This window comes from Trichechus manatus, unplaced genomic scaffold (genome assembly GCF_000243295.1).
Source record: "Trichechus manatus latirostris isolate Lorelei unplaced genomic scaffold, TriManLat1.0 scaffold00042, whole genome shotgun sequence".
Classification (NCBI taxonomy): domain Eukaryota; kingdom Metazoa; phylum Chordata; class Mammalia; order Sirenia; family Trichechidae; genus Trichechus; species Trichechus manatus.
The window spans coordinates 9,817,505-9,829,256 of record NW_004443978.1 but is presented as its reverse complement, the minus strand read 5'-3'; the positions used below and the strand labels follow the sequence as shown (position 1 = coordinate 9,829,256).

The 11,752-nt window shown below is 42.1% G+C and overlaps 1 protein-coding gene across 1 annotated transcript in view; it reads right to left on the bottom strand.

Annotated features, from left to right (window-relative positions):
• Positions 1 to 2,049: 2,049 nt before the first annotated feature.
• RBBP9 (RB binding protein 9, serine hydrolase) overlaps positions 2,050 to 11,752 on the bottom strand; it is an 11,081-nt gene continuing 1,378 nt past the window's right edge. Inside the window, exons 2-6 of the mRNA XM_004376434.2 lie at positions 10,459 to 10,663; positions 9,231 to 9,273; positions 8,368 to 8,473; positions 5,027 to 5,112; positions 2,050 to 3,598 (exon numbers count right to left, since the gene is read on the bottom strand). Of these exons, the coding sequence (XP_004376491.2) occupies positions 3,372 to 3,598; positions 5,027 to 5,112; positions 8,368 to 8,473; positions 9,231 to 9,273; positions 10,459 to 10,635 (639 nt within the window). The 5' untranslated portion in view covers positions 10,636 to 10,663 and the 3' untranslated portion in view covers positions 2,050 to 3,371. The remainder of the gene's footprint in view (positions 3,599 to 5,026; positions 5,113 to 8,367; positions 8,474 to 9,230; positions 9,274 to 10,458; positions 10,664 to 11,752) is intronic.

The following is an 11,752-nucleotide window of genomic DNA, read 5'->3' as shown; positions in this document are numbered from 1 at the left end:
CCAAAAATCCTAATATTGGATTCCTTAATTGAATCCCACAGTTCCATTTGGCGTTGTTAACTTTTCTCTGTTCTTTTCTCATTTCTCTTGAAACTTAACAAGTTCAGTTACCCTGTCTTCTAGTTCGTTTATTCTATCTTCTGTCCTAATCTATTGTTGAATGTTTCTCTTGCATTTTCTAATTCAATTATTTTATTTTTCAATCCCAGTATTTTTTTTTCAATCTCCTTGTGAAGTTTCTCATTGTTTCCTGATCTCCTTTGGTTTGTTTTCTGTGTGTTCTTTGCTTTTTTTGAACATATTTAACATTGTTGTCTGGAGGTCCTCTATTTTCCCCATTAACCTGGTCCCCATCAGAGAAATTTCTGCTTCATGGTTTTCTTTTGATTGGGCCATCTCTCCTGTGATCTTGTATGTTTTATAAATTTTTGTTGAATGTGGGGTATTTTAATATCTTACTATGATAATCTGGAACTCAGAATTTTTTATATTTTTCTGGATTTTTTTTAATACTTTAATTACATTTTCTTCCTCTAAATTCCATTAGGGGGCACTCTGGCCCTTTGGTTCATCCAGTGCTCACTCAGTATGAAGTATTTTATTTATGTATTTATTTTGTTAATCTAGGGTTCTACTCTGGCTTCACAACTTTTAGGCATTTTGTAAAATTTTAAGTTCCTGGGTACAGACTCTGGGTAGTTTTACCTGAGGTGGCTGATGTTACTGGGGTGTGAAGTCTTCTCTGAGATCTGTAAGTTGGATGTGTCTTCCTAGAGGACTGCAACACTTGGGCAGGCTTCCCTCACATTCATCTGTTGGGGGTGGGGCATGGCTTTCCCTCTGTGGCTAATTGCAGAGGCAGAAGACTTTTCCACTGGTCGTGAGTAGAAGAGGTGGAATGTGGCTTTCCTGAGGCAGGGTGGAGGTAACGCTTTGTGTTCTTACTGCACAGGGCAATCTGGAGAGTCTCTCCCACGTGCCTGGTTGTTAGGTAGGAAGCCAGCTGATTCCCACTGGGTTGCCTGTTTGATGTACTTTTCTCATCCTGGCCTATGGATGGGTCCCATGTATCTTCTGTGGCTCTGGGTCCTAATGCCTGCCTTTGGTCTCAGCAAGACTCAAAAGTACTCACCCTCAGTGTTTCAACTTCCCCGTACCCCTCCCCAAGTACACACTTGGGCTTCCCTGTTCCCTGCTTGTGAATTCTCACAATGTGCACCACTTTAATCGGACTGCGCTTTCCTTAGTTTTCTGGATTTCAAATCCGCGTCGTATTGATATGCCACTGTCTCTCAGTCCTACCCCAACCGAAAAGGCACCCCCACCCCTTTTGTCGGACCTGTCCAAGGCTATCTACCTAGTATCTCTGAGCTCGTGTGTATCCTCAATGTAGATGTCATCCTGGGTTCTTTGCCCAGGGAGGTTGCCTGTCCACTTTCCAAAATGGCCACAGTGAACTGAACCAGCAGGTAGGGTGCTGGCAGTCAGTGAATCTCTGCCTTTCCACCATCCCTGCTCTCTCTCTCTCCTGATTTGGGCCTCGCTTAGGTTCTCCAACACATCAGCTGCTGTCTGGAGCTCCAAAATCTCTGTCCATGTTAATTTTTATTTGTTGTTCACTGACTTAGTTGTAGGGGAGCAACTGCTTATGCTACCATCTTGCTCCTCCATCAATCTTAATTATTTTTAATTATAAAAGTAATACTTATTTAGTGTAACAAATCCACGTAATTCCCAGGTGTATAAAGTGAAAAAGAGACATCACCCCACCATACCCACCAAAATTCCCATTCCCCAAAGACAACTGCTATTAAATCTTGACTATCTGTCCTGACTTTTTTTGTCTGTGTATATTGAAGGAGTCCCTGGGTGGTACAAACCATTCAGCATTCGACTACTAGCCAAAAGGTGGGCGGTTCAAAACCACCCAAAGGCACCTTGGAAGGCAGGCCTGAGGATCTGCTTCCAAAAGGTCTCAGCTTTGACAACCCTATGGAGCACAGTTCTACTCTGACACATATGGGCTTGCCGTGAGTCAGAACTGACTCCATGGCAACTAACATCATGAAGCACATTTAGAAAGCAAATGGCTTTTCAGGATAAAATGATACCTCTGCATCTCCTCTAAGCATAAACAGTGTGGGAATTCACATTACTGCGGCAAACGTCAGGTTCTGCAACAATAAGCGTGAATTCACCGGAAATAGTCTGAGGTCATAGCCAAAAAATGTTGGGAACTGAAAAAGTGTGTTCTTGAAAAAGTGTGATCTGAGGAAAGATTATGGAATGAGGCTTGAAAGAGATCGAAATGATCACAGAAGTTAAAAGTTAGAACAATTTCTTTTAAAAAACTTAAGACTGTAACAAAATCCAAGTTGCTCCCATGGTCTCATCCTTTGAAATTATATTCGTCTTGGTTATTTTAGGCTTTTCTCAGGCTTTCTATAGAATCATCTTAAAAACAGCTGGCTGAGTTAAGGCTGTGGCACAGTTCACGAATGGATGGCTGGTTTTCATTTGGCTTGCAGTGTTTGTAAATTTTTATTTGCACTGTAGTTAACCAACGAACATAAATGTGTCTGGACTGGACATAATACTCATATATATCCCTTGAATTTAAAAAATTTGAGGAATTTTTTTCTTCAAAAAATCAGAATTCTGGCAAATCCTTGCGCACATTTCCAACAATCCCCTGATCCTGAGTAAGGACTTTAGATAGGCATGCTGTCCACATAGTATCAGCCCTACCACCCTCATTGTCCAGTCGGCTGTGCTCACTTATATTCTCTGCCTGACCCTTGCAGACCCCTGACTCTTAGCATTCTAATATATCATTATCTCACACGTTTGAAGGACTGGGGGGCAAACTGTCAAAGGTGAATACCCTAGTCTGGGTTTGATATCCCAGCCAACCTGAAACAGCAGCTAGTGTTTTGACCTCCAAGTCAACACTCTGGACCCTCAGTCACATTTTCTTTCCCCAATAGCAAAGTTTCTTTTATTTCAAAGAGGAAAACAGTATAATTCCTATGACATACATGAGACCAATTAGCTTTAATCTGGACTGGGAATCAGCAAACCCGAGTTCTATTTCTGACTTGTCCACTTTGGATAGTCAAGTGCAGTTAAGCTGTCTTGTGTCCCTCATGAAATGGGAAAATTATTGCTTCAGTTCACAGCATTTTGAAGAGGTTTAGATACTGTAGAAAATGGAAGTGCTATCTGTAAATTAGTTTGAACACTGAAACTTGTGTTTGTTTTCAGGCATTTCCGGAACTGAACTTGATCTATTTTGTTGGTCTAGTAATTGTCTGATATATATTATTGCTGTAACCCTATATTGAGAAACAAAATAGCAGAAATCATCCTGTCTATGCTGGTACTTTCAGCATAGACTTTACCACACTAATCAGTTCGTGAAACTCTGTGTTCTGAAAGTGGCCACGGTCAGTGAATTTGTACAACTTGGCTTGCAACTTATCAGCAACTTCTTGTTGTTCCTTCCAGGGAAGGAAAGGATCGTCAGTGGACCCGAACTGCACAATGTGCGGGCAGTTGGCCTTGATCTTTTCCCACTGCCAGGGGCGGTTGAAGTATCCTATGGGGAAAAAAGAATCTATCAGTCCCTACAGATAATCTCCATTCTTAATATCTAGAGGAGACCCTAGCAGAGACACAAAGAATCAGAACCTGCTAAGTGTAAATTTAAAGCACCTCTTTTAGGGCTCGATTCCATCGGGAGTATAGGCTTTAATAAAATGAGGCCTCTAGGGTTCATTTCTAGACTATGGGTTAGAAAGAGGTCTTCCACCTCTCGAAGTGCCTACAGTAACTTATATCCAAGGATGCATGGTAAATATTTCTTGCATGCATGCCATTAGATTTTTTTTTAACTTTTCTGAAAGGTAACCATGACTAGGGGCAGGGTTTTTCTGGGTGTTCTGCCTCAGTAAGGGAGGAAGGAAAAGAACCCACACCTTAATCTTTGTGTTCCATCTCCGCAAGGTGCCCACTCTACCTTTGCTGGGTGTTGGTGTTGCTCTTGGTCCCGCCTCCCTTGCCTCTCCTAACAGAACAGAACGGAGGTAGGGAGCTGAATGCATTCGCTCCTTTCCACTGGCATTTGTGACATTTTCTAGTCTAGTTTCTGTAACTATGATTGTAGATATCATAATAAAAGAGACATTAATAAAATAAAATGAAATTAGGCTGAAAGATAATAAAGACTAAGTTATCACTGATAACCACATAACCAAGAAAAGACTGTATATAAGGATGCAGTGTGATTAATTACTTTTGTGTGTGGCCTTTCTAGCCATGGTCTTGTAACTCCCACCCAGGTGATCATGTGATAGGGTAACTGTGTCCTACCAAGGGGATTGGTCAGGTTTGCGTTAAAAGAGAGCCAATTCCAGAGCAGAGAGGAGGAGTTCATCATCAAGGAAGGAGACACCTGGCAGCAGGAGACCACTAGTGGGTTTCCCAGCCCACAGAGAGACAAGGCTGGTGGCTCTGGGCAGAGACTGAGGGCCAGGAGAGGTGTGCCTGCAAGCATGGCTGGGAAGAGGCTATCCTGATGGAAGAACTGTATCTTGAGTGTTCCTGAGCCTGAATTGTAACTGTTACTTCCCTGATAAACCCTATAATTGTGAGTATGGTCTGTGAGTTCTGCATGGCCACTGCAATGAATTATCAAACCCAGTAGAGAGTGCTGTGGGAGGGATGGTTGGTGTCAAAATTGGTAAACATGGCAGAGAGAGGAGGCATGTCTGACCCCCACCTCATAGGAATCAGCCTTGGGCTATTGATGTTGGTTCTTCTTCCCCTTGTGGGGAAGGAGGAGGTCAGACACCTCCCCCAAGCCATTTTCACAAAGGAATAAGAACGTGGGAAAGAGCTAAAGATGAAAGGAAAAAGTAAGACATTTAGAAAAAATAAATGGTATGGAAGAAATGAAGGAATAAGAAAAGGGGGTTTCAGAATGAGGGAATAGGAGGGAAAGGGACAAACCAAAAGAAAAACTTACCACTTGCACGCTCATTTTCATCCCCCAAATCTGATGTGTATGCAGACACTAATACAATAGCATATACCTGATGTGTTTCTGCATACCTGGAGAAACAAAAATGTCAGCTAACTTTTAATGTTCAAATCTAATCACCAAGAAGTCAATAAATCACTTAAAAACTCATTTAACTTATAGAAAGCATCTGCTATATCCTATTGATGTTAATATGAAAAACAGCAAGAAAACTATTTGGTGAACTCCTACTCATTTTTCAAGATAGTCTAACCCTCCTGTGCAGTCCTTTCCTGAGAACCATGAAAAGGTGAACCGCTCTCTGATATGCACCTTTAAGGCCAACATCAGCATTACTTGGAGAGTTGGTTAGCTTGCAGATTCCCAAGCTCAGTCCAAGGGCATCTGATTCAGGGGTTGGGGCTGAGGACCAGGAATCTGCATTTTGAAGTATGAGACCTCCCCTAACTCAGGTGACTGTAATGCAGGTGGTCTCTAAACCATACACTGTTCAGTAGCAGAAGTGTGTCTCTGTTACCACACGCTCCTCACTGTAGCGCTTGTTTGCATTGTATTATATCTGTCTCCCCGCAATGAACCATCATCTCTTTAAAGGCAGGCATACGCCTCATTAATCTTTGTGTCCCTGGTGCCTTAGGATGCCCAACAAGCAGACGCTCAACTCTCTGCAGCCAGCTCATCCGCTCAGCAAGGCCTAGGCTACAGAGAGATGTGAAACAGTAATAGCTTCAAGAGGTCTTTGTGCTAGAACAGATTCAGGGCTGGCATTTTGTTATTGGGCCTTAACATTTTTCCCAGCTTTTTTATGAAAAATTTCAAACCCACAGAAAAGTTGAAAGAACAATGAACATCTAGATTGATTAATTTTGCCACATTTTAATCCCTAAATACTTCAGCATTTATCTCCTAAGAACAAGCTATTCTCTTGCATAATCACAGTACCATTATTATATTCAATAAAATTAACATTGATATGTAATATTTTCTGCATTCATTTTTTCCCCAGTTGTACCCAAAATGTCCTTTAAAACTTTATTTTCAATTCCTAGATCCAGTCAAGGACCATGCATTGCATTTGGTTGTCACGACTCCTCTTTTAAATTTGTTGTTTTAAACGATACTTTTTTTCAGTTGTCTTGTAAACTATCCCCTAAACTGAATCTGTCTGGCTTTCCTTGCATTGGGAGGATAAATGAGGATGTGACCAATCCAGGACCTGCAAGCTGACTCCAGGCCTGAAGCTAACCACATTCCTGACAAACACGCCATTCCCGAAAATGGGTAAGAAGCTAAGAAATGTAGCATCTTTGATGCAAGAAACATAATCTCCTTGAAGGAACCCGGATCCAAATGATAACATCTGAATATTTTGGACTTGAGGGAAGGGGGCTTGTATAACAAACCCAGGTTAGCTCCTCTGTATAATCTCTGGAGCTTGGGGCAGTAGCGCAGAGATCTACCCATCCTGCTGCTGCCCAGGACCTTGCCTTGTATGTAAGTTTTCCCCATAATCTTAGACTGCTTATTCAACCTGGAGTGGCCTGCCTCTTTGTCCGTCCCTACCTTCTGCATACGCAGCCACTTTCAGATTTCCTCTGGGGAACTTACCCGCCCTCCACCACCACCTGACACCTCAAGATTAGACTGAGGTTTCACATTTTTGGCAAGAATACTACATAGAAGATGTTGTGTCCTTCCCACTCCATCACATCAGGGGCACATGATGCCAGGTTGTCCCATTATGGGTGAGGTTAAGTTTGGTCACTTGGTTAAGGTGATATCTGCTGATCTCTCCATTGTAAAGGCACAATGTTATGATGAGTGAGTAATCTGTGGGGTAACACTGTGGGACTCTGTCAATATCCTGTTCCCCTGCAACCTTATACTGATGGTTTGGGCATCTATTGATCTTGTTGCCTACCTAACTTTAGAAGTCCATTCTTTGGACAGTTGCTGAAAACCCTGTAAGAAGCTTCACGGGTCTTGAGTTGGGACAGATTTCAGGAATAAAGGGATCTCATCTTCATTTTCTTGACAACCTCTGGCAGCTTATAAACATCCCTTACATTACAACTGTACTATTGTTATTCTTATAGCTTGGATTAGTGTAGCTGAAGGGTTATGGAAGCTGGCAAGATTCTGATATGCAATTCATGTTACATCCTGAGCAACTGCTTGGGACAACAGATTACACACAAAAAAACTGTAATCCTTTGTCATCCAACCTAGCAAATATGGAAGAAACCCAATCCTAATAGGCTTATTCAGCCAGCTTAGTCTCTACCTCCCAGGCCTCATAAGGCTAAAGAATGCCCAACAAGTGGTGTTCTAATGGAGAACATGAGGGATGTGCCTGTGAACCCTAAGGACTTGGTGAGGTACACTGGAGGGTAACAGTCCTCATCCTCCAACAAATATTGACTGAGCACCTACCATATGCCCAGCACTATTCAAGGCACGGGGGTTTCAGTGTCACAGTGAGCAAAACAAAGTCCCATTCTTATGGAACTTACATTCTATTGGCAGGAGACAAACAAGTAAACAGGATGTCAGATGGTGATAAGTGCTATAGACAACAGTAAGGGGCTAGAGCCAGCGGTGAGGTTGCTGTTTCATATGGAGTGATCAGGGAAGTACCCTGTGATAAGGTGACATTTGAGCAAAGACCAAAGGGAAGGAAAAAGCCACGCAGACGTCTGGGGGAAGAATGTCGTAGACAGAACAGCAAGTGAAAGCCTAAGGTAGGTGAGTGCTTGGCATGTTCTAGGAACAACAATGAGGCCAGTAAGCCAGAATGGGGGCAGTGTAGGGGAGACACCAGAGATGGCATCAGAGCTAGCGGGGGCCTTGAAGGCCAAGGAGTTCCTCTGAGGGTGGTGGGAAGCCAGTGGGGCCTGGAACCATTTATGTTTTAAATGGATCACACCAGCTGCATCCCAGTAACCAACCTAGGAAGGAATTAGAACAGGTTATGCTACCACTTTTAAGGAGACCTGGGGGCACAGTGGTTAAAGCACTTGGCTGCTAACCCAAAAGTCGGCTGTTCGAACCCATCAGGCACTCCACAGGAGAAAAACGTGGTAGTCTGCTTCGGTAAAGATTTACAGCCTTGGAAACCTTATGGGGCAGTTCTACTCTGTCCTTCCTCTAGGGTCACTATGAGTCAGAATCAACTCAATAGCAGTGGGTTTGGTTTTTTTTTTTGTTTTGTTTTTGAGGTAAGCACTGTCTCCCCTGCAGTAGAAACTTAAGGTATACACAAAGCACTTCCCAAGCAAGCGGGGTTACAGCACATGCAAGTGGTGACAACTCAGCCAGTATCGCACCTCATGGCAGCAATGGCCCCAGAACTGTGGCCTATGATGATGGTCTTCTCATCACAGTGGAGCTCCGCCTCCATGAAGGGCAACCAGATGCTCTCTTGAGCTGTAACTGAGGTTCATGTAAAAAAGAGAGGCTGTTATTTTGATAGGGATAATCCTAGTCTAATGCAACCCACCTTCCTACAGAGGACAACTCAGCAGTTCACAACTTTTTAAACTGCAGGCCCACAATGGGAGATGGGACTGTTTTAATAGGGCCAAAGATTTATGTGTTAGTGTTTGGAAGATCCAAATCTGTAGTTTTGATATATAGTTTTGTTTTTATTTTTATCATGTTCTTATAAGAAACTACCAGGGAAATAATAAAATATAACTCTGAAGCTAAATTTTCAAAATAAAATAAAAAAAAAAAAAACCTCTTGACAATGTCATCTCTAAAATTCCCAAACATATGTATTCTTTTTTTCCAAAAAGGAAATTCCCAAGAAACAGGAATTCCCAGGACAAAAGTGGCAAATGTGAGATTACATTTTTAAATATTAGAATCTCAAACAGGCATTGTAAAGTTTCAGCATCTCTCTGCCCCAAACGGAACACCCACACGTTTTCAGAAAGTTGCCTAAAATTCAAGCTGCTTGCAAAGCTGAAAATTAAATTTTACCAAGCCCAGGTGCTTTTCTTGCTTCCTACAAGAATTTTTTTTTTTTTGGTTTGACACTTTTTTTCCCAAGCTACTTACCATTTTTCACTCTTAGGTATATATATGCACCTTGGGCTTTGCTCTATGCTATTCCTGTTCCTTACTAGGAAAATGCTGAGATCAAAAACCCAACAAGATGGCTGTTTAAAAATAAATGTAAACTTACTTGGGTCAGGCATGTTTTTAGCCAAACACTGGAAACCAGGTATCTATGATATGAGGGGGAAAAACAGCTATAATAAGGAGCTTAATTACAACTAATACTATGCTAACAAGAAGTGAGACACACCTGATATCATTTTATCAATTCAGTAAGTATTTGCTTATTGATTATGAAATGAATTGGGTTAAGTGCTATAGGCTTACATATGAATATACGATCCCTCCTCATAAACTCCATCTGTCTGTAGTTCTCTATCTGTATTTGTATCTCTACATTTATCACTACAGGCATCTATCGCTAGAGAAGGAGTGAGTGAATGGATCTAGACAGACTGACTTAGAGCCGAACAGAGTGGGCGATGGGAAGCAGATAAATGGTTGATGTGATACAGAACATGGGACAGGAAGTGGAGATCCCAGCCTTTTCAACAGTGCCAGCCCTACTGTTTAAACTCTGGACTGGTTTTCAGACAAAACTCTGCAATTCTGTCCTAGAGACCTGCTCTGGAGAAGGCAACCCTTGAATGGTCTTATTGCCAGATTATGGAAGAGGGTTTAAAAAAAAAAAAAAAAAATAGCAAGTTGCCCAAGACAACCTACAGAAGCCAAAACAATGTATTGTTTAAAGGATACATCCTTTAAATTTTAACTTTAATTTTAAAAAAGAAAAGCAAATGAAAACTTTCAGGATGGCAGAGGGGTGGGATGGGGGACACATATAGGTGACTTCAAAGATATTGTAATGTTCTAGATCTTAGTTTGGTGGTATTCACTACATTATTATACTTCGTAATTTATACACATATCCTTTATATGTATTAATATTATACATTCATTCTTTTTTTTTTTTTAATTTGGGGCCAAGAGCTATGAAGATAGGTGAAAATTTGTCAAGGGAAGACCCAAATCTGAAACAGCAGCGGATATGGGGAGAGGGGGTGAGGGCGCGATTGCTGTAGTACATTTTTGTGCCTCTTTCTAAGAAGTAGTACCGTTTAGTCTAACGACTGAGCTCTCAGAGAAGCCTTCTAGGCACTTTTACCAAAACAAAATTTCAACCACTAGCTCCAGGGCACACCAAGTGTAAGAAAGGGCAGTAACGGAGAGGCATAAAAACACAATGGGCATTGCTAGGGGCGGGGGGCGCGTTCAAACTTCAGTCCTCCCTCCCTCACATCTTCCCCTCTTGCTTAAGGCTGACTTCCTACAGCTGTGGGAAGTGCGTCTCTTACCTGCTCTAGCCTTCTCTTCACCCAGCCATACCAGCCGTGGGTGGCCACATCCCCGCCTCCATTCCCGGGAACAATAACAGCCTTGCTAGGAGAAGCCATGAGTGCAGAGATGCCAGTGTCCCCAGCAGCAGGTCCAACAGGATTTAGAGTACAAGGCTGTATCCCGCTGGGGAGCATGAACTGTGGTATTCTGGGAACTGTAGTTCTAGGAGGCCAATAGGACAATTCTTTACTCTTTGACTTCCTTACACTGCACCACAACCCCTCCCCCAAAAAACCAAGCCCATTGCCTTGGAGTCGATTCTGACTCAAAGTGACCCTATAGGACAGAGTAGAACTACCCCATAGGGTTTGCAAGGCTGTAATCTTTACGAAGCAGACTGGTACATCTTTCAGTCAGCAGCCCAGCGCTTAGCCACTGCACCAGGAGGGCAGCCAAAAACAAACCTTGTGAGATTGCCTCAAATGTAAACTCCTTTTGCTTGCCTCTTACTACTGTTCTCACTCCCCCCACCTCCTTATTTAGGACAGGCTGTGACATGTGTTATCCCTTTACTGCTATTTTTATAGGAAAGTGTGTTTTTAGTTCCAAACATGCAGAACACAACCTATGAATAAATTGGGGACTCCTGAAACCTGTATAACTTTTCCTTCTGATTTCATAGTAGTTCTTAGTAGAACAGTTAATATCATCCCTAGTTGTTATTTTTCATTGCTTTAAATGCTGTCCTTTTAAAATGTATCACCGTTGGTGTAGAGTATATGGATGATGACATTTATACTTAGAACAATTTAAAGACTGGGAAACGGAGGTACCAATGAAATGATTTGCCTATTAAAATATGGCAGTCCTTGTATTTTAGCACTTATTATCTGTATACCTTACAGATACATCCAAACCTTACTGAATAGAAGGTAGAAGAGTGCACGTGCGGTTAGAAATGGGAATGACCCACGTAGGCCATTGCCCTTAGATGTCCTTTTGAACCTTGAGCCTTGAAGAAAGTGGTTCCTAAAAAGCTACTTTTGAGTCAAACAATGGTTCAGATAAACCCGTAAGACCGTTTTATTTTGGGCTTTGTGCTCTTTGAAGAATTCTGTTAGTTTCAGGAAAGAGACTGCGAAGGTCAGACTGGGAGCTAGGTTTAGGGTAAATCAGTATGTAATTATTTTAATTGTTCTTCAAGACAATGCTGTATATAAGGGCCAGAAGGCAGAAGGGGACAAGGAAGCTGGTGATAGGGAACCCAAGGTTGAGTAAGGATATTGTTGATGTGTTGTGAGATTGTTAACC